The sequence below is a fragment of the Micropterus dolomieu genome, linkage group LG11 (assembly GCF_021292245.1).
Source record: "Micropterus dolomieu isolate WLL.071019.BEF.003 ecotype Adirondacks linkage group LG11, ASM2129224v1, whole genome shotgun sequence".
In the NCBI taxonomy this organism is placed as follows: Eukaryota; Metazoa; Chordata; class Actinopteri; order Centrarchiformes; family Centrarchidae; genus Micropterus; species Micropterus dolomieu.
Window position 1 is genome coordinate 13,153,712 of NC_060160.1, and position 26,206 is coordinate 13,179,917.

The 26,206-nt window shown below is 42.1% G+C and overlaps 1 protein-coding gene across 10 annotated transcripts in view; it reads left to right on the forward strand.

The window, feature by feature from the left end:
* Window positions 1–26,206, forward strand: part of qkia (QKI, KH domain containing, RNA binding a) — an 80,532-nt gene that overhangs the window by 29,133 nt on the left and 25,193 nt on the right. For all 10 annotated transcript variants that reach the window (XR_006827197.1, XM_046063156.1, XM_046063154.1 and 7 more), the window contains exons 2-4: window positions 576–718; window positions 13,757–13,873; window positions 20,701–20,844. Coding sequence is in view for 9 of the 10 variants with exons in the window: in XM_046063156.1 (XP_045919112.1) it covers window positions 576–718; window positions 13,757–13,873; window positions 20,701–20,844 (404 nt within the window). In the remaining variant the exon portion in view is untranslated. The remainder of the gene's footprint in view (window positions 1–575; window positions 719–13,756; window positions 13,874–20,700; window positions 20,845–26,206) is intronic.

A 26,206-nucleotide genomic window follows, 5' to 3' on the forward strand; every position in this document is an offset into this window, starting at 1 on the left:
TGGGGGGGGGGGGGGGGGGGGTCCATTAGTTTTATCTGACAGAGGGATCAGATCTGAAGGCATGTACCAGAGTCTGAGTGAATCTCTGCGTCTCTTCTCCCTACCTGTCCAGCCGCTTGCACAGGCTACTCTATTAGAGAACAGCCACTGGGGAGTACCAGGCAGAAGGGAAAGATGGTGCCCTTAACCTCTAAATAATGCAGCGCTTAACTTCTCTGTCTCTGGCATATAGAATAACTTGCACACATTCATGTCATTTTTAGCCCAGTATTGGCATTGGCACCCATGCCCATACATTTTCACACTCACAGGCTATGATAATTAGAAGTACTCTCCAAAACAATATGTGCACAATTGTTTGTCCATAAAAGACAAACACGCTCAAGGCAACTGACAAATTTCAGTTGTTTTCCTTCTTTTCTTTTTTACAACAAAGATTTATATGCTACATTAAGCCTTTGCCCAGAAGTCAAAATCAATATGACAGTGATGTATCAAATTCCAAATAAAACTGTAAAACTTGTACTGTTGTTTATTTGGTTGCTTACCACAGTGCACATGTTTGTGTGTTTCAGAGATCAACAGAGTGCGTAAAGACATGTACAGCGACACAGTGAATGGCCTTGTGGAGAGACACCCTCTGGAGCTGCCTGAGCCTATGGGACCCATTGTCCACCTGCAGGAAAAACTGTTTGTGCCTGTCAAAGAGTACCCTGACGTAAGTACCCAGTTTACACAGGGGTGGGGCATAGATAAGATGCTTGCCTTTGGTGTGGGAGACCTGGGTTCGATTCCCACTGTGAGACATCCACCATTGCGTCCCTGAGCAAGACACTTAACCCCTAGTTGCTCCAGAGGTGTGCGACCTCCGACATGCATAGCAATTGTAAGTCGCTTTGGATAAAAGCGTCAGCTAAATGAGTAAATGTACACAGCTCACACTACAGCATCTGTGTCACAATGCCAGTAATGTTTGTGCACTTGTCTTGAGAAAAATACAGTACAGAATTTAATTGAGGTACATAAAATTGATCATATAGTATGTCTACTACGGGAATATGTTTGCTTTTCCTCCTTCAATTTGAGTGTTCCTTTTCATTTATAGTTGGTAAACACACAACCCTTGACTTTTTGTTAGTTTGATTAATGATAGTTGCTGGACTTAGAAAATGTCTGCCAAGTTGTTAATGGACTATAGTTAAGGCTTCATCAGGTGGCAGTCTAAATTGGTCCTGGTCTCAGGAAAACATAACATGCTAGGGTGTTTATGAGCCAGCTCAGCGGTAGATTAGTGCTGAGGGTGAGAGGAGGATTATCGTGAAAAGTAAAGAGAGAGGAGATTGAAATCTTTTCGACGCACCACTTGCCTCGGTTATAGCAGTGGCGTAGAAAGCTTTCCTCACATGGAAACATACGCATTTACTTGCACACACACACAGTTAGGAAAGAATGGTTCACGATGGAGCTATCAGCCTGGTTGTAGACATGAGGATGGTGGCAACAGCGAAGAAGTTTTGGCCACAGTCAGCCAGCCACCTTCCTGTCCTCATGTTAATCTTTGGCACGCACATGAATGGTTGTCACGTCTTGAGGAGCAACGTTTCTCTTCGTAATCCCAGTAGCTTGCAGTGAGGAAATGAATGGAGGAAGGTGACAAAGGATAAGAGACACTGTAGAGCAGGGCAAGGCCCAGCCAGGCGTGGATTGCATTTTCCCCCTGACAGAATTGATAAAGGGCACCAGGGACCTGCTTGGATCAGCTTAGCTCCAGCTGACCCTCAGTCCAGACCCAGCTTCTGAGCTCAAGCTAAATCAACCAACCACAACCCAGTCTTTCACCTTTCATTTCTAGCGCCAGGACTTCACGTCCGTGCACTGTCCCCTAATTGACCCTTTGCTAAGCCACACCCCGAATACACAGCTGGCCAATCACAGCGCAGTATAGGTCTCACTCTAACTGAGGTCTGACACTTTCATGGATGCGCTCCATTAACTCTAATGCAAAAAGAGTCATTTTCTAGCTTTTTTTTTTTGGCAGTATTTTTCAATACCTAAAATAAAACCAGAAATGTCGGCCGTGGATTGTTCCTAATGTAATGTTAGTTAGCTAACGCTAGCTAACTTCCTACTGAATGTAACGTTAAAGTCCTACTGTTCTGCTTTTTAATGAATAGAGACCTACCCAGCTTTACAGGAACAGTGTTGATCGTTCATATCGTTGTCTTTTGTCTCAGTCGTCCATATCGTTACGTATTTGCACTTGATGCTGCTTTTGTTTGCCAATTGCTTTATTTTTTGCTTTAATTATTCTTATTCTTGATATTTCTACCAAAAATCATGATTGGTACGGTATTTCATAGCAAAGTTAAGTTTAACATGTGCAACCATGTTTGTTACATTATAAATAGATACATTTACTTTTATGTCTAGTCATATCAGTTGGATAAGTAGTTGTCTAGTCAGAATTGAATTGGTCCAAAAATGACTATGTAGCCAATTATTTTATTTTAAAGGGCATGTCATGGCTGATACTTTCTTCTTACTGAAATGGTCTATTCTCTGTAGAACATGATATTTAAAGATATAAAGCCAAAACCCTTACCATTTCTGCTGTGCGATAGATACCCTTTATTTTTGCTTTTCATTACTTGTAAAATTACAGTTTTGTGGGTGGGTTTTGTGCTAACCCTGCAAATGACTATATACATTTAATAGAAAAGTGAGGTAGGTCTGTGAAAATGTGCAGGGCAGTGGTTTCCACCTGTAGCTGTAAAGACACTAATGGAATGACTTTCTCACACACAGATGCTCATGAACTAAAAGTGTGGCATCCTCAGATGACCCCTGTGTTCCCTTTGCTCGATGTGCTATGCAGCTCTGCCCAGAGCTTGTTTAGGAGCTGCCATGAAAGCTACTAAATTAATTAGGCTTCCCCCTTGTGGCCGAGATGACTCACTGATGACCTTAGTAGACACAAATTTATACATACTCTAACATGCACACAAGGACGTGCGAGTAGAGACAAATACACATGGTGAATGGCATGTATTTCACTTGGACATTTTTTCACACTCTTTTGGTCCACTCCTTCCACAGAGTATGGTCATTTAGTCTGCAGGAAACGAGGAAAATGCCAGATAGCTTTGTTATTTATAGATGTGATGATTGGAACCAGGGGAAATCAGCTGTAGGTCTAAATGGAATTATTTTTTTCCCTTCCTGTTTTCAGAAAATGTTCGTTTGGAACAGGGTTTATGTGCAAAAACTGTTAAAGTGGTTACACTAAAACATGATGTCCGTGTGTTTTAAGATAGAGCACAACAATATAAATCCATTACATCCACAGTTAGATCCACAGTGTGTACATTTTGAAATTATATTGACCTTTTTCCAAGTGTACCAGTGTAACTTGTAATAGGCTTTCTTGCATTACTTGTTACAATACTTTGTCAGTGCTGCTCTCACTGCCCTTCGTAATTTCGAGCTATTGGTGTGGGCAGAGTGGAAATTAATTTGACATTTCATTATTTGAACAGTAGAGCAGGTAAAGTGTTGCTGTGTGTTCAACTGACTTCCTTGTAGCACTGAGCTTTTCTTGGGACTCTGTAGTGTGAGAATTGTTGTCTAAACAAAGAGTGAGCTACAGTATCTCTATCAAGTCAGTATGTTCGGGGTAAAGAGTGGAATTATTTAGTAGTCTGGTAAAAGGGGAGATGTAGTATCAGTTTGAAGGAAGAAATGCTGAAGGAAGGAAAGAAAAATGCCATTTCCTATCCCCATCTGTCCACTGCTAAAAGGAGAGGAAACTGTAATGATGATTATTAGGTTGGGGAGTGTTTTCCGTCTGATCCCAGATTCCCCCTGTTGACTTGGGTGGGCGGGGGGGGTGTGTGTGTGTGTGTGTGTGTGTGTGTGAGAGAGAGCGCACACGCACGCACGTGTGTCTCGCTGACGCAATTCTTGGTTCTCCCAAGAAAGCAAGGGATGATGGTCCAAGTCTCTGTTTTGTGTGCATGGCATCAGTTCACCTGCCATGGAAGATTTTTCATCGTTCATACTGTTCCCTCATCTTTTTGGGACACCTGCCACCCACTTGTTTCCCCTCAAGTTTCCACTTCAATTTAAAAACACAACTCCCACTTAGCTAAACCCACCTTATCCATATGCCAAGGCACAGTCGTGCGATGGGGCTTTCTGTCTCACCTATGTGTCCCCTTCTCTTGTTTCACCAGTAGATAATTAGATTGTCATTAGATTGTCCTGGTGCCTGGATGCAGTGCAGTATGTCAATTCTACCAAAATAACTTGCCTTGCCAGCGTGCTTCTCCTCTAATTCCCCTAAGTGTGTCCCTCTTCTGGCCTGCGTCTGCTTGCCGGCATGCCCCACATCTATCTGTAAATGTGTTGTCTCCATTCCTCTGTCTGCCTACTTGCTTGCTCACAGCTCTGCAAACTCAGTATTTTCCCGATGTCGTCAGTGGTGCAGAGCAGCGTGAAGCGTCACTGTGATGACTGCATCTTGACTGGCAGCTGAGTCGCAGGCTATCTGATAACTTCAACCTTCAATTAAACGCTGTTCCGCTTCTCTCCGGAGCTCACACTCACACCTACATTGACAGGCAGCTGACTGACGGCTCAGCATGTCATTTCCGTTGACCTTCAGGCGCCTGATAGAATGTGTGACATGTCTTTTAAGCGCGTGTCTGTTTCCACTTTATTCCCTGTTTATTTGTGTTTGCTAACTGTTAGGTGGGTTGTGGGTAGGTCACTGAGTTGTAAGAAATGCTTAGAAGTAAAAACACACGCTTGCATGCACGGACACCACCTTTTGCTGTGCTGACTCTATGAAATAGGAACCTCAGTTGGACGTAAGCTGTTGAGCAACTGCTAAACAGGATGACCTCGACACCTCTCGCCAGCTAGAAGAGATCTGAGAAAAGAGTGATCAGTTATAAATATTATATAACAGTCTATAAAATCAACTATGCAATGCAGCTCTGCTGTTAGTGTTTCTGTGGCATTAGTTTGTCTGGTGTTTGGGGGTTCTCGTGGTACTTTAGGTTGTTTTCCTCAGTAATATATTCCTTTTAATCCCCACCCCCAATTTCCCCACTTCAGCTGCACCTGTTATCTCCAAACTAAATATCCTCAGAAGAACAGATGTTTGATCCCCCTGCAAGTCTATATTTTTTGGTTTCTAGTCTGTGTTTTGAAGGCAAATGAACCCAATTGAACCCTGCTAATGACTCGTCTGCTTAATCAAAGCCATGGAGCGGTTGATCAATACAGATGCATGCACACAGTTGTTGGAGACTGATTGGAATGTTTTGTTGTTGTTCACCAGTGTATTAAGGCTAGAAGAAAGGCCCTAAACTGTCTTTACAGGCACCATTTAAAGTTCAACATTAATACTACAGAATACAACATGGGTAAATAAATATTACATATTTGCTCAATAAAATTAAAATTCATGCAATACTAACAGCAGTAAAATGTCTAAATAAATCAAGACAAATTTTGTGCTCTTTATTGCTAACTATTTAGGATTCAGTTTAGTTTGCCTTTCAGTGAATCCTGCTGTGAAGGGACAAAGATATGTAGGAATGATGCACAACACTCAAATTTTCTAAAATCATTTTGTTAAACAAGTTTTTTTGTATGACCACATTGTGTGTGTGTGTGTGTGTGTGTGTGCGCGCGCGTTGTCAGAGTGTGGGAAATATTGGTTCATTGCCCAGTGATGGTTCACTTCGACTGCAATGCCCAGAGATTTGAGTTACCAAAAAAAGAGGCTGTGGTGATTTCAGCAGACAAAATGTCCTGGACACTTTCTGTTTCACTGCAGTAAAATTGCCCGGACCAAACCAGCCAGTTCCCTGCACAGGGAAAGTCATTAAGCTTGTTCCCATGAGGGTGTCATCACTTATCATGCCAGCTCCTGATATCCTTCTGACCCCCTTAAGTCATTACCAGTGCTGGAAATGTACTGCCCCACACCTCACCTCACTGATAGAGCAGCAGAGTGGAGGATTTTGATATCTCTAGCTAACCAGCCATGCGTGATGATGATAATTTGATGAACGGATGGTTTTCTAGTTAGCTATTTGATGAGGAGGGTAATTACAATGATTATTTAAACAGAGAGGACTCTATTTGTTTTAGTCAGTTAACATGATGAAGGGCAACAGTGTGAGCTGTTAGATATGTATTTATAATCACACTAATGCCGGTGATTGCTTGCATATTACCAACTTGTGCTTGTACACTGTAAGTGGACTGTGTTTAGCTCTTCCTTGGCCTGTTCATTTTTGCAGTTGTTAAGCTGAGAGGTGGGGAGAGGTGAAAAGGGAGAATGAAGAAGCAGGTTGACCACCAAGGGATCAAAGGCTGCACCAGGGACCTAGTGTTTGCTTACCATGTCTGTCTTCATAGACAAGAGGCCACTCATACATTGATTTTTACCATGAGATATACAGTACAGGTTTAATGCTGCTGTTCCCTTTTTATATAAAGATAAAGAGTTGTGAGAAAGACGTGTACTGAATCTGTCCTAACTGGCCTTTTTTTAATCAGACACTTGCCTCAACAATTGGACCATTTAGTATAAACAAGAATTTGCAGAGAGAAAGAACCACCAGTATAATCACTTCAGCAAGGGTATACTGAATTTGGAGGTAGCTGTAAACTAGGGCTGGACGATATGGCCAAAAATGTTATCACAATAAAAAGTTTCATATCTTTCGAAATCACTTATTATCACGATAAGTATCAAATTGTTTTTTCTTTTGGGTTTAAAGGCAGATTTTTACTCCTGAGTGAAAGTTGAAGAAACCTGATTGTTAATTGTGGTTTAAACTTTTCTTTATGGTCAACACTTAATGCCAAACAGTGGATCACTTCACAAATCTGAGGTAGAACATTCAAAATAATTATGAAATAATTAAAATCTTTGTCAAAAAATATCCTTAAGTATAATTAAGTAAAAGCTTTTTCAGTCCTTTTTCCTCAACAAAATAAACATCCTAATAAAAAATTAAGTCATAATTCATCCCACCTAAAAACATTTATTTGATATTTATTGAACACTTGTTAGATTGTTATTGAAAAAAAATATATTGCAATAATTATTGTTATTTTTGTCCAGCCCTACTGTAAACATGCATAAACATTGCATCTTAGCGTAGTTGATGATACCAACAGCTTCAGTACTTGAAGAAGTTGGAGTGGTGGTGTGCTGCTGATTGGCTGTTACTAGTCCGTTGGTTGCCAGTCAGTTGACGTATCAGCAAAAGCTAATGAAGCAAGCTAATGAATCGTGAGTGAAAGAGCTGATGGCTGATGCAAGTGTGGCTTCACTACTTTGCCTAAACTAACACAATTCTCTATTGAAAGGATTTGTGTATTGTCTGGATTTGACTAATCTAAAATAGATGCCGTTTCTCTCCCTCCTCTGGATATGAGGCTTGCAGATAAGCTAGCACGGCATGACTAGCATTAGTCCACATCTTTCTCAGCTGTGTCAAAGGGCAGTCTTCTATTGATTTATTGTGATTAACTGACACTCAAGTGAGCACTGAGGGAGAGACTAAATGTTATTTAGGATCTTCTCACTCGTTTCTTTTTCTTGTTTTCGCTTATCTGAAAGTTCACAAACTTTGCTCTGTGCTTCCTTCACTCACGTCTTCCAAACTTCCAGCCCGACATCAATCTTTACGCTTTCCATCTCTGTCTTCCCTCCTCTGTATTTCCACCCTGCCTGCAAACCCAAAATAAACCCAAACAGAATTATCAAAAGGAGCCATGGATTAGGCACTAAATGCTGGATGTGCTGAATAAAGAGCTTTGAAGTTTATAGGGCTTTGAGGCGAAAATGTCACCATTGGAATCTAAGTCAAATTTTCACTCCTTCATCGCTCCAGCCTCACCTCCAGTAGGTCAAGCATGCGATCTGCTGTGGGGTAGGTAAATGGATGCACCCCATCTCCATACTCCCTTCCTGTCGTCCTTGTACTTGAAAAAGGAGTCTGTGTGTGCTTATGTGGGATGAGGCCTGAATGCGAAGGTAAGTAAGATGGATTAATGGAATGATGTAACATTTCCGTCCAAAGATGAATGAGTGATGAAAGGCAGACAGCCGGCTGGTGACCAGGGAGGTTATGTGTAGCCAGAGAGAAACATTGATTTGTGCTGTGAGAGACCCATGCACTATGGGAGGATGAGAGAGATGCAGAAGAGGAAAGGCTAGATCCTGTGTACTAAGAGAAAGTTGGGGAAAAGGAAGCCTGCTCAATTTCCAGAAGCTATGAATGGATACTGCAAAGAGGATGTGTGGAAGGAGAAGGGAGGTGTATTGGCACCTAAAGGCTGTGAACCCTGTGCCCTCTGTGAAGCCTCCAAATACTGTAACTTTAAGTGAAATGAGACGGAAGGTATCTTAGGTATGAGGATATGGTGTGTTTTTTTTGTTTGTTTGTTTTTTGCTGTAATAAATGGTTAGCCATTACTCTGGTATGAGCTGTTTCCCAATGATACTTTGTAACATTAAGGGAAGGTTAGAAGCCAGTGAGTGAGAGGAAGAGTGAAAAGATGGGGAAAGATGGAAATCAGGGCAGAGATGGCAGCGCCTGGTGTAAGAACAGATTCCACCTTGCTTTGATACATAGCGCGGAATGAACTGTTTCTCATTTCCATAAGCCCAGTGAGGCCGGTTAATAAGTGATTGGTATTCTCCACCCGGCCCCGCTCTTCGGTAAGCTCTGCGCTCACACAGCCAGAGTCCTCAGCATGATCTCATTTCCTGTCTCCCCACCACCACATACAAATGGCGTCAAAGGCCCAATTGTTCTTCTCTGTGCATTGTTAGTGGAACCGCTGCTGTTTCTCAGTAGTTCACACACACACACAAACAAACGCACACAAACCTATGTGACAATCAGCTCTGGGTGCCGAGGGTGTCTGCAAGAGTTCACTCCATACATTGTGCTCATAAACACACAGCGGCATAGACGTAGATATACTTGCAACATAATGCGCCTGTGGAGTAGCGATAACTGGGGCTAAACAAAGGCCCTTTAATGTCAGAGTAAGCCCTTGTCCTGAAGGGGGCTTTGTGTCTGTCTCTCTGTGTTTGCACAGGAACTATGTTTGTATATAGTGTATGCACTTCTCTGTATTTGCATTTGTTTGAAAAACATGTCTGTTTGTCCACCAAAGGTCCTCCCAGTGTCCCTAATCTTCTAATGCTGTAAATGAACAGAGGAAATAAGAGTGCAGCAAAGAGAAAAGAGAGACTGCTGGGAGTTTCCGAGTTCGCAGCAACACATAGTTTATGCATGTTTTCTGTTCACCAGATGGGCGCTGACAGTGGTGCTTGATTAAACAGCTCGTCGATAGATTCATTCATTTTGTTCAACCCCAGAATGGCCTATTGCTCTATATTTCTAGTCACGGGGGCATAAGGCAGCAATGGGGAAAATACTGTTGATCATGATCATCACAATTTTACATTTAACTCTTCTTGTATTTGTGTTTTTTTTTTTTTTTGTTAAAAACCTGTTAAATTTCAACAAATTCCCCACAACTCCAAGGGCTCCTTCAAGGACTCCTTGAGGGCGCAGAGCTTTGAATAGCCAGCCAAAAATGGTAGGAAGGTAGGTAGGTTTATTGTCACAATATAGCAAGTTATAGAGGGAAATTGTGTTTTGTAACTACCTTCTGCTACATGGCAGACAATATACATTAATATAGAATCGATTATAAAAAATGGTAAACGGAGATAAACTATAATTAATGGAGCAGTGCAGAGGATGAATTAGAGTTTAAGAGACTGATAGCTTGGGGGGGAAAGCTGCTCTGCCGTCTGGTGGTGTGGCAGCAGAAACTTCTATATCTCTTCCCAGAAGGCAGCAGGGTGAACAGGCTGTGGCTGGGGTGGGTACTGTCTTTTAGTATCCTCTGGGCTCTGCGCAGGCACCTCACCTCACCCATATCACAGATGTGTGGGAGATGGGTACCAATGATCCTCTGAGCAGTTTAAATCACTCTCTGCAGAGCCATCTGGTCCTGGGGCATGCACATCCCATGCTAGTTTTGTAATGTTTCCAGTCAGGATGCTTTCTATTGCTCCTCTTTAAAAACTGACAAGAACTTGGTGTGGAAATTTGGCTTCCTCAAGTCATTTCTAAGCTTTCTTCAGCCGCGTGGAGATGTGCGATGACCATGTCAGGTTCTCTGTGATGCTGATTCCCACAAACCTGAAACTATTCACCTGTTCCACCTCAGAACCACTGATGTAGACAGGAGTGAGTGTCTTTATCTCCTTCCTAAAATCAGCGATCAGCTCCATAGTTTTGCTGATGTTGAGCAGTAGGTTGTTCTCTGAGCAGCACTCAGATTATGAATTTCCTCCCGATATCAAGCCTCATCATAAAGGCTCATCAAATCTCATCAAAAAGGTATGGTGATTCCCAGACATGACCCCCTGCAGACCTCAGTCTGGGGAGCCAGTGGAGTTGGTGTTGATGCAACAGCAGGAATATAGAAGATGAAAACTAGCTTCTTTTATTTTTTAAGTAGGTGTGGAGGAGGCTAGATAGTTTAGCAAGAGCAGGTGAAGAGCGGAACAGTGTATTTTGGCAGTGAGGGCACAGTATCCATCCTACTCCTGGCTGTACTGAGTGGAATTCCTGGCAAGCTCAATGGCCCTGCACCCTTCTGATAACTCACCCGCTTGGCTTTCCATTGTTTCTACATTCCAGTGGCTTAAAATGGAGGTCGCATTTTTCTAATGGCATATCAACATCCACGAGAACAATGTCAAACCCTCAGCGCAGAGCAGGGAGCAGAGAGAGCCAGGTGACATTGAGCTTCCATCACAGAGATGACTTTGGCATAATTTTTATTTACTCTAGAGTCACACTTTTTTATTAGGATGAGGCAGTGTTATTTCTTGTCACATTGCCCGATTGTGATGAGATGCTTGAAGCAGTCATTTGATGTGTGTTTGCGTTTAAATGTTCCTTGATTTATGTGTTTGAATAAAACTTGTGGTAGTTGCTTACCCCCACCCACATGTTTCTGTGAGTTTGTGCAAATGCCTCTGTCATCATTAAAACCCATCTGACACTGGTACACCAGCCTTCCCCCACAAGCCCTTACTCCATGGGGGGGCCATAAAACCTGAACCACACGCATGTAACGGCCTGCCTCAGCCGTTTATCTCTGAGCGCCCTATCAGATTGAGTTGAGTTCCACACATAGAGTGGGAAAACTGAGAATGTGGTGGCAGCGTTGGCCCGTCTGGCTCTCCCTTAGCACTGGAAAAACAAGATGTTCATGACTTTCTCCCCTCTGCTCGTGTGTCATCATCTCTCTAACCTTTTCTCTCTTTATTTCTCTCAACGTTCCTTCATCGGGCCCCTGCTCACTGTCGAGTGCAATTGTCATCAACATATTCATGTCCACAGAGAAACACCTTCCACTGTCAGTGGGAGTATTAGCAACAAAGTGAACGAAGGGCAGAGAATAAAATATTAAATTTCTATATCATGTCAGGATTTTCCAACTAGCGACCACCTCATGTTTTAAATCAGATAAACCTTTTTTCCCCAAATATTCTCTAGTCTATTTGACATCTGGAGCTTGCGCTGTAACTAACTGTATGTATTTAATATATTCATGGTGTTTAAATCTGATGGGATTTGGTATGATTGGAAGATACTGTAGCCTGTAGGCAGGTGCCACATGTCCTATCTGTACAGAAACTGACATAAAAATTGGAATTTTTAAACCTTGTAGGTGTACATTTTGTGTGTGCCAAATGACGACTAGCATTTTTCAAACATGGCACTGCAGTTGCTAGCAGGGTAGGCTGTAGAACAACATCCAGGACGTTGTCACTGTAGCTTCTGTGTAATAGGTTAGAGTGTGTGTGTGTGTGTGTGTGTGTGTGTACCATAGCACCAACATTATGCCCAGAGCTTGGGGTCCACCCTTGTCTGCAGCCTGTACGGTGATGCAGACAGACAGCTATCTCCTGTTGTCCTCCTTGAGGGGGTGTGTATGTGTGTGTGTATGAGTCGGGAGCAGGCCACCATGCATGGTGGCTGACCTCCAAGGACAGGTGCACCCTACATCCTTCAGTCGGTGCACACACACTCTCACAAATAGCCCCTGCACCACTTTCCTTGCTTCAAGTTTACCAAACAGACAGTCGCCTTGTGACTGCGAAACGCGCACACAAAGCCTGTGTAGCTGCATGCTATGATCATCCGCAGGGACTTTGGCAGAAAAGGCACGCCCTGAGATGCTAGAGACAAGCTACGGTTGCAGGCAAGCCTAGTGACGGGGACAAAGAAAACAGCCTGGAGGATCTGACTGTCATCCCTAGTGTTTGTTTATGTAGTATCGGGGAAATACACCAACATCGTGTTAAATTTGTAATCCCTCAGTAATTAAATGTGACTTCTCTGATGGCCTTTTGGATTTTGCTTAGGCATTGGTGCGGTTGAGTGCATAAGCAGATATGACTGCGTTTAAGAATTTAATGCAACAGTGTCACGGCTTATTGTAACAGTTGAAGAGACGAACAGTTGTGCTTCTCATTGTCATGGAAAGCTCTCAACTCTGCTAGTGAGCATTTGAATATTTCAGGTTTGGAAATTTTGCTTTAGTAAAATGATCCCATTTTAATGGTGTTGGGGATCTCTTACCCATCGTTCTCTCTACCAGCCACTGTACGCACTGTCATAACCTAACATGGTTGTTTTGTTTACCTCTTTATGCGTCACTGTGCCACCCCCACCCCCCACCTCTCAGCTCTCCTCTTTACCTTCTGTTTTTATTTTGGCTGAAAATTGGGATGGATTATTTCAACACATTTTCCCTTTATCCAGTTGGAAGCCAGTTTCAAGTGGAGAGGATTACGTTGTTAAATACATTTCCTTTTGGTACAAAGCTCCAAAGCCACAGACAAGTGAAAGGGGGCCCTGATGATAAGAAAATTGTGTCAAGTACACTACCTCACATACTTCAACACCCTCTCAGCTCCATTTTCCCTTTGTTTCCTACGCAACATTCTCAACAAGTGTAATTCCATGTAGTTCATTTTGTATTTGGGACTATTTTGACATCCAGTGGGGGTGATAAATTAGGTGCAAGCCGGCCCACTATGGCCTATGGTTGGCTGCAAAATTTGTGACAGACAAGAGATTTTTTCCACCTGTGTAACATTTGAACACTCTTCTTCCTTGGTAATATTTTTTTTTAAATAATAATAAAAATACTTATTTTCTCCAGTAGTCCTGCCAACATTATGAGGATAAAAAAACACACCAATATTGTTAATTCGGCAGTGTTTCAGGAGAGACTATGGCAAAGGGGGGCAACTCTTTGTTCTAGAAAGGTGGAAAGTAATGTGCAGATGTAATAGATTTGGTGCTGGGGGTGTTTGTGTAGTGTGTGTGTGGCAGCGGCATAGTGATGTCTCGCAAAGGTGATGTCATCTTATGGAAAGTGGGACCTCTATCTTTTTTGTGTCAGTGTGTACTTAATACTGGCTATTGTCCTTTGTTGAGCACCATTTGACTTCAGCCCTTATTATTGATTGGAGATTTTAACTGCTTATTAAGTCTTTCTCCATGGTTGTGTGTTTTTAAATACTTAAATGTGGATGTAAAGGTAACTTAAATGTCATATTCTTTTACACTACGTTCACCCATAGACTCAGTGGTTTATTTCTCTCTCTATGTCTCCACAGTATAACTTTGTGGGAAGAATCCTTGGTCCTCGGGGACTCACAGCCAAACAGCTGGAAGCAGAGACGGGATGCAAAATCATGGTGCGAGGAAAGAGCTCCATGAGGGACAAGAAGAAGGTAAGCTCATCAGCATGGCAGCGAACCCAGTGTGTTTAATGTCCTTTATCTCTTTATAACAATTGTTACTCATTAGATTAGATTCCACTCACATGAAAAAAGTCTAACTTTATTTGACCAAACCAGGACACGCTTAAGCTCACCTTTGTACCTTTTTTGTATTGAGATACTACACAATAATGTGAAAGCAGCTGGGACTGCTGTCACACAAACCCATCCCACTATCCCTGTAGAAACACAAGGCAGACACACACTCAATTGAGGCCTGTTGGCTGCATTCTGACATATGATAGGACTGTGTTAGCAAAACGCTGTGCAGTGGAAAGTACAGAAGGCAGTAGTAAAGCAGTTGTCTAAGGTCAGGGGCAGCCTCTATTTCTGGACCTACTGAGCTGAGGTTGGAGACATAAAAGGCTAATGTTGTGTATCTATATATTCTGAGACGCAAGGGGTGAATTTGTGGAACAATCTGTTTATGTTATTTTATCTGCAAATTGTGCATCTGGCCTTAAACAGCTACATCACAGCATTTGAAAATCCAGACTTTATTTCGCTGTTGCGAAATAATGCTCATAAAGGTCAGATCATGTTTGTTTGTCCTGTATTGCACTGTGTTCAGGTCAACCTCGTATGTCTTTTACGCCTACAAAGCTGATGTATGGCATATTTCAGCTGCCTTCACATTGAATTTTGAAACGCCATACAATTCAGCCGAAGCTGGCGATTAAATGGTAAAAACACCAACTTTGAGTGCTACAGCAACTTGCACACATCCCCAAGGGGCTCCAAAGTGTGTCAGATCAGATTGGTGATGTACTTTGAAGTTAGTGTGAGGACAAATTGACAGTTTTGAAAATTGTGGTATTTCAAGCATCTGTGCATGGTTTGCCCATGGGCTTCAGCTGTGCTATAATGGCTGCTTTTAGCCATTTTATTTTATTTTTTTCTGTTTTTGTTTTCTTCATTGACTGACACCTTTTGGAGTTGCATATTTGTTTTTTGTTTTTTTTTAAATCTTATTGTCTGCACCTCCCAGTTACTCGGATTTGCCAGACAGTGGTGCTATATTCCAATTCATTAAGATAGGTCAGAAGAAGTGTATTTCATCCCTTGCCACATGGGAATCACCTCTACACATGGTCTCTCACGCACACAGTCCACAGTGCATTGTAACAGAAATGGGGTTCATACACACACAGACTTTAGAAGTTTTGTTTTAGCTCATTACATGAATCTTTCATTACCTTCATTATCTCTTACCGTCTTAGAAGTTAATGACATTTGTTAGGACAGGACCTGTCAAAGGCCCTGCGTAATTACTACCCTAACAAAGGCCCAGTACAGTTAAACACTTCTAAACACAGACGAGCAGGATCATTTCTTTACTTGGTGTCTCGGTATCGGGAATATCCCAGTATTTAAGATGTTTCATAAATCTGTCCTGGATGCTATTCCAGTTGTCCGTTATTTAAAGTATTAAGTAAATTAAAATGTACAGATGGCTGTGTTGTTTTGCACACATCTTTGCAATTAAATTGTCAGCTCTCTACACAAGGCTTTATTTCTTTATTTGTCCTAAATTAAAACATTTTCCTTCCTCACTACCTTTTTGTCCCTTAACTTAGATGACGCTGGTGTCTGGTATACATATTTATAGTAACGTTGGTCTAAGCTAGGGAAAAATAATGGTCTGGCATCGCTGCCTCCTCTGTCAATAAATCCCAAGAATCACTAACTCGTTAGCTCCCTGTACTCCAAAATCCTTTGGATGGCCCAGGTGGTGTCATAACCGTGTCTCAGCCCCAGACAAAGCCTCAGCCGTCGCCTCCAGTCGCTGCATCCTCAACCTCAGTATTTTCAGCTTGATGCCCTGTGGCAGCAGAGGAAGCCGCGGGAGCAGCTTAGCCAGTGTGTTTATTCAGGATCCATTAGCGGCAGCGTTTTTATGCTCTCAATAATTCAGCTGGTTGCTCTCTCCTGGGCCGCACTGCCTGGCGGGGAGTCTGCTCACTGGAGCTATGCAGTGGGAGAGAGTCAAGCAGAGATTGAGGGAGGGAGAGAAGAGAGACAGAAGCAGAGTAAAAGGAAGAACAATGATGAGAGAAGAAAAACAGATCAAGTAGAAAATAAGGAGGAATGAAGCAGGTGAAGAGAAAAATGTGGTAATTTAAATCTCTTATCAAACTAGACCAAAATAATGCTTATCATTAGGGATATCCTGATCACAATTTTTTCACTCCCATTTTTCCCCTACATAATAGTTTATTCTGCACACCTAGCCTACACTTAACTTTCATTACAGATTTCCTTTGATTGTTTTTAATAACATTTTGTGAGCAAATTATTTTGACTGCTGTCATTTAATTCTTCCCACAAGTACTGTTTAAGCCTGCTGTCACCGAATGCTGTCCAGATATCCCAATCATTTTTAAACTAGCCTTTGCTTTGTTAGCATTAGCCAGATGATGTATTTTTTCATAGTGGGCCTCTTATACTCTAGATTTTCTGTTTGTTAAAAAATTATAAATATACTTTTACTATAGTTGCTCATGTCAGGAGTCACACCAAGTCACTGTTGTGCTTTCATAGGAACTATAGTTGTTAAATGCAAACAAACTAATGTAGTAGATATCTAGAATATTTAAAAGACAGACAGAACCCAGCAGATATAAGATAAGTCATAATGCACAGTATGAAAATGGTGGAATCCCTTAACCCACCTGTGTCTGTGTGTGGGCGGGACTTGACATTCAGCTCAAATAATGGGAGAGGAGAGACGAACGCAGGGTAATAACCTGTCCCAAGACTGTACTTCACACTCGGATCAAACATGACCAAATATAAGGTATCTGTGCGTGTGACTGAGAGAATGCACTCCTGTAACCTCTGTAGATAGAGGCACTTGGTCATGTGTTTTTTTGACACATTTTGAGGCATGATGGATTGTACTAATTCCATAGAGAGTACTTCTTTTAATGTGTTTATGACACCTCCACACTCAACCCTCTTCCAGTCTCTTTTGGGGTTTTTTCATAGTTTGTTGTTAAATCTTTGTAAGGCTTTCTATTCTACCTAAAGGGATAAAGCTTTTATGCTCTGTCCTTTTTTGGTGATTGTCTCAACAGTTGAATGGAAAAAGTACTCCTCCTGGAGCCTTATTCCAATCAAATTTTTATCTAATGTGGCAGCTTGAGTCCCCCTGGTTTTCACTCTTTGAGTCATGCTTAATGCAAAACAACAGCAGAACAACAGCAATTAAATTACTGGTACGTTATATCGATCATTGCACCAAGTAGGAAAGGGATTTCTCTAATTCTGTTTTGGCTACCACGCAATGTGAGATTACAGTTAGCAACAAACGTCAGTTTTAGTTTCAGCCACACCAAGTGTTCAGACTGGGACTTTGAGAAATGCTTCATATGAAATGAATTTCCTTTTGATTTTTTGGGGGGTTTTTTGCTGATTGTCCAAACACATGTGTGACATTGGAAATCAATATGTTAAACTTGATTGGCCTGTTGGCACTGCAGCAAGTCCAATTGTTTTGTTTAAAGTTTACGCCGATTTCTTTCCCCCTCATCTCCGGGTTTCTGATTACGTGACCCAGTGCAGCTTGTTTCTTTTTTATTAAGTGTTTACAGGGAGTCATTATGTTGATGAGAAAAGCAGAGCAATGTCCAGGTGTTACCTTTGGTGCTTTAGGGATTATTGGGCTGGAAATGACTTTGAGAGAAGACGATGGTTTGATGGCAATTAATAGCATAAGGAATAGCTGCCGCTGCAATATTTAATCTATTTCTTCTTTTGAGGTGTGCTGTCGTAGGGTTCCTTTTTCAATCCTCACATTTAGGTGACCTGTTCAGGATTGCCCTCTGTTGTACTCAATCTGTTCTTTGTCCTTTTGATTGCGAAATTTCATTTAGTTATATTTAATAAAAAGTCAATCTTACCCAAAGCAATCATTGGACAAGACCAAAATCAAGAAGCATTAAAAAGTCATGCTTTATTTCCATTATCAATGTAAATCTTTTGGTGTTATCGGTTTAACTTCAAAAGTACGCCTGAAGAATTTTAGAAAGTTGTGGTTTGTTTTATTTAATATTTCTTCATCATTGCTCTACAGCCCTGCTTGCCCTCTTCTGTCCTTCCATGCCCCTGCAACTCCCTACTGCACCTGTTTGGCCTGTTGGCATTTAGCCTCAGTTGCATTGACCCCAGTTGGGGATGTCCCATGGGATCAAAGGAGAAGGGACTGTTCAGAGTGGGAGAGGCAGAGTTGAAACAGTGCAAATAATTTAATTTGAGCGTTAAAATTGTGGCACCACATAGTCAGAAATCCTATTGAGGCAGCAGTGGTGTTATATTAAGTAGGACTGACCTTCAGCCACAACACATGGATTGAAAGCTTTGTGTGTGTGTATATATATATATATATATATGGGAAAAAAAATACGTGCCCTTGAGCAATGCAATAAATTGCTTCCAGCTTCAGGGGTGCACCTGACCCTGTAGTTGTAGGGTGCAGGCGAAATGATGGTACCGACAGGATCTATAAAGAAGTACAAACTAAAAAAGGTGGGGTTTGAGGAAAACATGGTGTCGTCTATGTTGAGAATTGAGGCCTTAAAGTTTATTGGGCTCGAGCTGAGGAGTGTGAAAGCCAGCAGCCAAACAGGTGCTGTACAGATGATGGAAGTTTCCCTCTGATCCTATTCTTAGATCTTGTTTCTAGATGCAGTATCTGTGCCATTTATTCATGCTACATATTTTGGCAAACCAGATTACCCGCTGGTATGTGGTTATTGCCATGGCATTTGATGTCGGCCAGCGTGGACATTCTCTTCAAAGGCCTTCCTGGTATTTCCTTTAGCGCTCTCCTCACCTCCCCTCTCTTTTCTCACCCTGCCTCCCCTCCACTCTTCCTCATGTTTGTCATGCTGTCACTTTCTCTCAGAGGGCACACAGTGACCTTGTTCCCAGGCAGTCATGCTGGTGTGAGGTGTGGGTGTGTGTGCGTGTGCACTCATTTCGCTTTTCCCCAGATTTCTTCAATCATCAGTGATCCTAACCAAATCAGAATCTACCAGAGCACACATGCATTTATATATCTAGCATGTGCTTTCATCCAATGCAGTGCATACAGAGGCAGCCGTTTATGGCCTGTCTGTCTGTGTCCCCTCTAGAAAATGCTGAGTCACCTTCTAGTCCCCATGTCCCTTAATAGGCCATAAGCAAACAGCTATGGTGAAATAATGGCCTGACTGAAACTAGGCCCTGTGTGGAAAAGGGGAAAAACGAGAGAGGAATATTGAACGTGTGTGTGTGTGTGTGTGTGTGTGTTACAAAGAGCAGTGCCATGGCAACAGGTCTCTGTGGAGTAGAAAGCAGGTGGGTGGCACTCCGCTCAAGTTCTAAGCTTTGTGTGTGCGTGCACCCTCTCACTTTGTGGTGCTCCTTGAGCGTACTGAAATCATGTCAGGTGGACCCCCCTGCAGTGCACCGCAATGCATTGTTTGTAATTACACACCCTCACAGAGGCTCACTACTCACAAATGAGCAGTGAGTCTGAACTTGGTGGTTTGTATGGGTGGGGTTAAATATCAGTGTTCATCAACAGTCTGTGCAAACCTGCACCAACAGCAGGAGGGGAGAAAGCTGGGATGCAGTTCATTGCTTGAGACACTGACCTCCTTTTGGAAAAGAAAACTGCACTGATTTTGAAATATTTTTGAGTTCCGTTCTTTTTGACATTCCTGTTTTGTCAGATATGAACACTGTAACATTATAAATCCTGTTTTGATGTTTTAATGTGGTGTCACACATCAGAGAATCTGAGGTTGTGTCTTTTTCAAACAACCTAGACCTCATCTCCTCACCTCAGGGGGAAGTAGTCGGCTTTCAAACCACTGGCTTTCATGGTTGTACAGTGACATGCGATACAACCTCAAAAGCTTTTTAGAGCGCTCTGTCTGCTCGCTGCTTTTACTGTCAGCGGGGCAACCAGAATAGGGGGGGAAAGTAGCTCTCCAAAATGGGGAAGCGTGTTTTAAAAAAAATGTGAGGCTACTCCATATTTGTTTCTACATATCCCATTTTGCCTTTTCAGATAAGAGTAAGATGTGATGGGGCTTTTCACAGAGGCACCCAAAAACCTTAAAATGTCTCGCACCATTTCTCAACCTCAGTGTCCCCAATTCAAATCATGAAACGCTTCCTATTTAACCACGTTGAAAGCCTATTGAGCAGTGGTGTTGGTTTTGAATACAGCCCATTTTGCCTTTCAGGTACTGCTAGTGCTACAATTTGGCGCCCTCTGAGTGCTTTGGCGCTGCCTTTTCAGGAGGGAAAACGACTCCCTGAGAGAGCTATTGTTAACCAGACAGCACTGTCCACGCAAACACAAGTCGAAAACAGAGGCACACCCTTCACACACAATCCTGTGGCACTTTACACCATATCCATATATCATAATTGCATTCCTACCAATACGTTCGTGTGGCTTAAAAAATCCCCATCCATCTTACTCTGATCCCTCCACCCAATCATCCTTCACTGATATTAATTGCTGCAGGCTAGCAGTCGTCTTTGTCTCTGTAAAGCGAGGGATCTATTAAAGAAGGGTGTCCTTTCAAAGTTAAAGCTAAAGAGCTGACTAAAGGGCCGCTCCTGTCATGCCGCTTCTCTTCACAGGGCCCTGTTGTCCTCTGTGTATGCCTGCCTCTCGCCTCCGCTTCCTCTGATATGCTGTGTTACTGTACTGGTGCTCCAGCTCACCCACACTGTCACATTCACTCACCGTCTCCCTCTCTCGCTCTTTCTCTGTCCAGGAGGAGCAGAACAGAGGGAAGCCGAACTGGGAACACCTAAACGAAGACCTTCATGTCCTGATCACAGTGGAAGACTCGCAGGCCAGGGCTGAGATGAAGATGAGGAGAGCAGTGGAGGAGGTCAAGAAGCTCCTCGTACCTGCTGTGAGTACATGCCCCACACACACAAGCTCATTTGCACACATCACACACACAATGGTAGCTGCCTATGGCCTTATAAGTCATTTAATGGTCTTTACAAGTAATGCCATTTGGGTTTCCAAGGAAGATAACACAAAGGACATTACTGAGCTCTGATTTCCATGTTCAGCTGTCTTAGTCCAAACAACAGCATAATGAGGCTACATATGGTACACCAGCTCTATCCCACTGTTAGCATCCTGTTTACTTCCATATATAGACTAAAGGAACAGGTTGGCCGTACCCCCAGTGGAGTGGAAAAACATAGCTAGCTGCACACACCTCCTGTGACTGCCATATTTCATCTCTGCCTCCCCTCTGCCCCAACTTCCTCATAGGCAGTGCCACTGGTGATGGCTGCTGGTAGTTTATTTGGCATACGATGTGTATTTTCCCTGTTAACTGTGGTGACAAGGTGGACATGCCAGCTGAAGGCCCAGGTTTTCCATCAGGTGGGAGTGCACAGGGCTTGGTGGTCTGCGGAAATGAGGCAAGCTAATGCCAGGCACGCAGTGTTACTTGAATCACAGTGTTGTTAAGCTTCTTTCCTTTATGCTCTTTTTCCCTTAAATGCAGAATTATGTTTGTTATGCGTGTGTGTTTCTTTCACTTTGGGAGAAACAAATGCATCAAGGACTATGTTTGCCCTAGATATAGCCGCATTAAAATGTATCACCTTATTTATCAGTAGCTGATTTATGATGCTTTTTGCAACCACTGGGCAAGTGACCCCTTTATTATAAACAAATACACAAAAGTAGATGAGGGCAGGAAAACTGAACAGCCAAATTGTGGAATGAATTATTATAATTATATGCACACAAAGAGTTTAATCTGAAAACATGGAAAAAGGTCACATGAAAATGAAGGCTAACTTTATTATGTGCCATGAATTGCAACATTTTGTTCAGGTTATCTAAGATCTGACACGAGGTGCTAACATGCCAATGGTCTCCTGTCCCGTGTGATCGTTCCTCCCTGTCTGTCTCAGAGAGGCCGTAGCCCAGCCTGACAGAGTGGAAAGCACTTCGATTCATGTCCTCTTGTTTAAGGATTGCTTGTCTCCGTTCAGCCTGCCTGTCACTTCTTTAGGCACTTGTGTTGTGTTGGTTCAGATCTCCACAGCCTGTATGTACACACACAGGATATTGACACACTTTTACATGCACACACGCACACAAATATGTGCGTGCGCACAGAATCTTGAGGATGAAACCATCTCTGGAAGCGGCAGCCTTCTAAATAATGATTCAGAATGAGTCACTTTAACACACACGTAGACACATACACAACAAAACACGTTTGGCATCCTTTTTAAGTCAATGACAGCTCTCTGCTCCACAAAAAAACCCACAAAAAGCTTCCTCACTAGGAATCTCTGTGCATTTTGCAGCCTGAAAAATACATTTAAGATGGTCTGGTGGTGATTCAGAACCATTTATTGGGTTAAGGAGAAGCTCTCCTCTTTTATTTCTCCAACAGAAGGAAGCAGCTTTGAGCTCTTTTGAGACACTAATGAAATCTTTCTCATAAAAAAGTTTCACTCTACCCTTAATTCAAATAAGAGTTTATAGAGCTTATTAATGAGCAGCTGCTGTCCACCAAAGGCCATTTTTCTTCAAGCAGGGCATCTTTGTTCATATAAACATAATGAAAAGATCCTTCCATTAGATAGACATACAGCAGTGTTGTTGTGGGTTCTCCTGAGCTTGTCAAGTTCACCTTTGAAATGCTTTGATTCTAAACGCATAAAATGTTCAGACTTATTTATAATACAAGACTATTTGCCTGGTGGGTGGGTGGGGGGGGGTGTGTGTGTGTGTGTTATTTATTTTTTACTCCAAAGTATATTTTCAATTAATATTTGCATTTGAAAATATTTTGGTTCTTGAATCAATACCTGATTACCTAATTTGTATTGATAAGAGTAACAAAGCTTACATTAGGAGCCAGACTCTTAATGCACATGACCTAAATGGCCTGTCACTTGCCTAGGGTATGACTAGTTTAAATGTCAATAGAAGTGACGTAGTTTCAGAATTTGTGTCTAGTAGTCCTCTCCCTAAATGTTGGGTTGATGCATTATCTACCCATGAACCCCTTTGGCACTATATTTTCTTCATGTCATTGCGTGCATGTACACACGAGTGGGTTGGCAGTCGCGCTGGCTGGCAGTAATGCCTTTTTATCATGCTAAACTAGATTGGATTAAAGTATGGTCACACTGGGTACATGCTATTCTAATGAAGGGCATCTTTTCCGCATTTGGCAGTGTAAAATCGCCTTTATTAAATTGCACAGGAAATGAAGTCATGGTTTTTATTCCCTTTCAAGGAACAGACTTTACTTGAAGAGGACGCAGCTGCAGAAGTGAAACAAAGAGGAGAATAGTGATAAGCAGGGATGAGGATCGTTAATTTTCATTTGATACCCTTATTGAGACTGCTTAATGATCTGAATGTTTATCGATACGACTATTGATACTTTACTATTATTTGGTAAGACCATCCCCAAAGGGTATGAGGTATGCCTGCACGGTGTGAGTAAAAATATTCAATGTGCGATAACGTTGTCAGATATTGAGATGACAAATGACTTGTGATAAATTAGCATATATTCAAGTGTCCATATTAGCTGCCTGGTTTTTGTTGTTTTTAAATTATTTATAGGATTAGAATTTAATATTTTAAATACAGCTAATGTTGTTTCTAGAGCAGCAACATTAATGTTTACAAAAGCAAAGTCACTATCACAATTTTGAGGGACTATTGACTCCACTATTGAGAAAGAATTAAAAAACTCAGTCTGTATCTGACCTTCCGCATCTTCCTCCTTTCTACTGTTATTCACTGCCTGCAGGTGACGTTACCTGGTAGGAGGAGCGGCTGGCTGGTATGAAACATACACGATGTAGGAGATGACAGAGAGCAGCAGAGGTAGCAGCCTGATGATCATTAGTCCTGGGCCCATTTAATACCGCGTTTCGGTGCTATCATCAGAAACATTAGTTTTCTTATCCATCGCGTTTCAAGATAAATCAGATTTGACACTCGAGACCCGCTAGTCTCGATAGCAGTATCGATAAGCTCAGAACTTATTGATTTTCGGCTTTTGAGAAATGTTGGAACCGGGTCCTTTTAGAGCCGGGTCTCGATCCCTATCCCTAGTGATAAGCAACTTGCTGTTTTGTCTGCAAACCTGCTGGTAAATTGAAGTTAAATGCTTTATAATGATTGTTTTGCTTTTAAATATTATAACTAACACTTGGGATTAGGAGCGAGGAGGTCTGGCATGGAAAAACCTATACTTAACCAGCTAAGCTTAACTCCCATTGATGTAACAGTCAGGCTTATTTTGTTTATTTATGTTGAGAGAGATGTGTTCAAAGTCACTAAACTATCTAGCTGCATTTTGCAATAACAATGTTCACTTTTTACATTTTTCAGAAAGCTGTAAGAGCAACCAAGTGTAACTTTGTTTTAGATGTAATGTAAGGTTGCAGATACAGTACTGTGTTTTGTCTGTGTCTGAATCCATCAACATTTAAGTGGTTGACATGTTAGCTGAGCAAATTTTGATTGACAGTTTGAAGAAGGTACTGGTGGGAAGTGTTAAAGGTTCACACTTGTTCCCCTTTGCCCTCTGTAGTGCTCTTTTGCTTCCTAGATCTGAACTCTTCAACTCTCCACGAACTGGGAGCAGAGGAACATCAGTGAGATGAGAAAGACAGGGAGGAGGGAAAGAGATGGGTGGGAGAGCCTGATTGAGCTACTCTTTCAAGTGTGGATTTACTCCACTGATCCTGCCCCTAGTACACACACTACCATACACTACCACACACACATACACAGAAAAATACTTCCACATGCATGCACACACACATACGCACTGACTAAAATTCTCCTCTCATCCTTTGAGTCCTTGGTTAAGGCCCTCAAACGTAGCCAGCAGCAGAGCCCCACTGCACTTTGGGTAACCTCCACTCAGATACTTTAAGAGCTGTATGCATAAACCCTGTCTGTCCCATTCCACTTCCATTTCTGCCCCTAGAATAGCTGGAGAACAATAATGATTGACCAGTAGACCGGTATTGTCCTGCAATTTACAGCAGATCCCCGTCAGTTTTGAGGGAGACATTGACTTGTATACATGCCATGATTATGTGGAATGACATTGCCATCGCAAATAAGTATCGGCTCTCAGCTGACCTGTTAAAACAGACACCCGCTCAAGTTCAAATCCATCTGAATTACTGCCGTGTGTGTTAATGATCTTCCACTCCCCATATCAAACAAAGCTTTGACCTTGATTTTGATTTTTACCTGAGGCAACTGAGACAAAAATGCCTGCTGTGACGACATTGATTGGGATATAGCCACAAGTAAAACATTCCTTACTGTTTCACCATAAGCTGTGCAGCAGCAGTTGTCTGAGTGAGGTAGTGTAGATTTACTTTTTAATCCCCCAATAATTATGTTAGTCGAGAGATGCATTAAAATCATGTTAATGTACAATTTAAATGCACAGAATGTTATACAGAGTGGGGGTTGGTTGAGAAAGGAATTGGGTAAGACACAAAAAGTAGGGTATCTTTTACATTTTAGTAGCCTTTTGGGCTCTGATAAAAACCTGAAAAGCCTCTTCCTATACTAGTTAACTGGCTTAACCACAATCAAATTAAACTACACCATCCTTGCCCGCCATGTGTGCTTTCTGCACAGTGGTTAAAGGTAGTCTTGGTCTTTTGGTGTCATGTAGGTAACGAGCAGCGATGTGATCGCTCTGTTTGACAGCTTATTTAGAATTATCGCTGATCCTCTCTTTCTGCAGGAAGGCAATGGCAGATGTGACGATAGATGGGTGAAGCTGAGATTGTATTTGTGTCCCCACACACATTTTTCTTCTGGTTGGCTGTATTTCTGTTTTGTGTGTCTATTTGTATATTTAAGCACGTGTGTGTGTGTGTGTGGGGGTGATTGACAGGTGTATGCACTGGGCATTGTTAAGGATATAATAAATTCTCCTTGGTTCCCTCAGGTCACAGCTGCGTTTGAAGGGCTTATGGGAAAATGACAGACAGGTAGACAATTGAACACGGCCATCTGAGACCAGACAAAGACCTTGTGCGTAGGTAACCCCGAGTCCTTTCACCTAAAAACAACGTTTCCTATTAGATATTAAGAGTTCTTTTTAGGCGTCCCTTTAAAGCAGTCTGCATTTCTGTTTTTCTAGGATTTGTCTTAGGTAATAAAATGATGGTATTGTTCAGGGTGCAGTGGCTTTGGCCTTTGCATTACAGTTGTGATATTGCTGGTCTAGAAAGTGA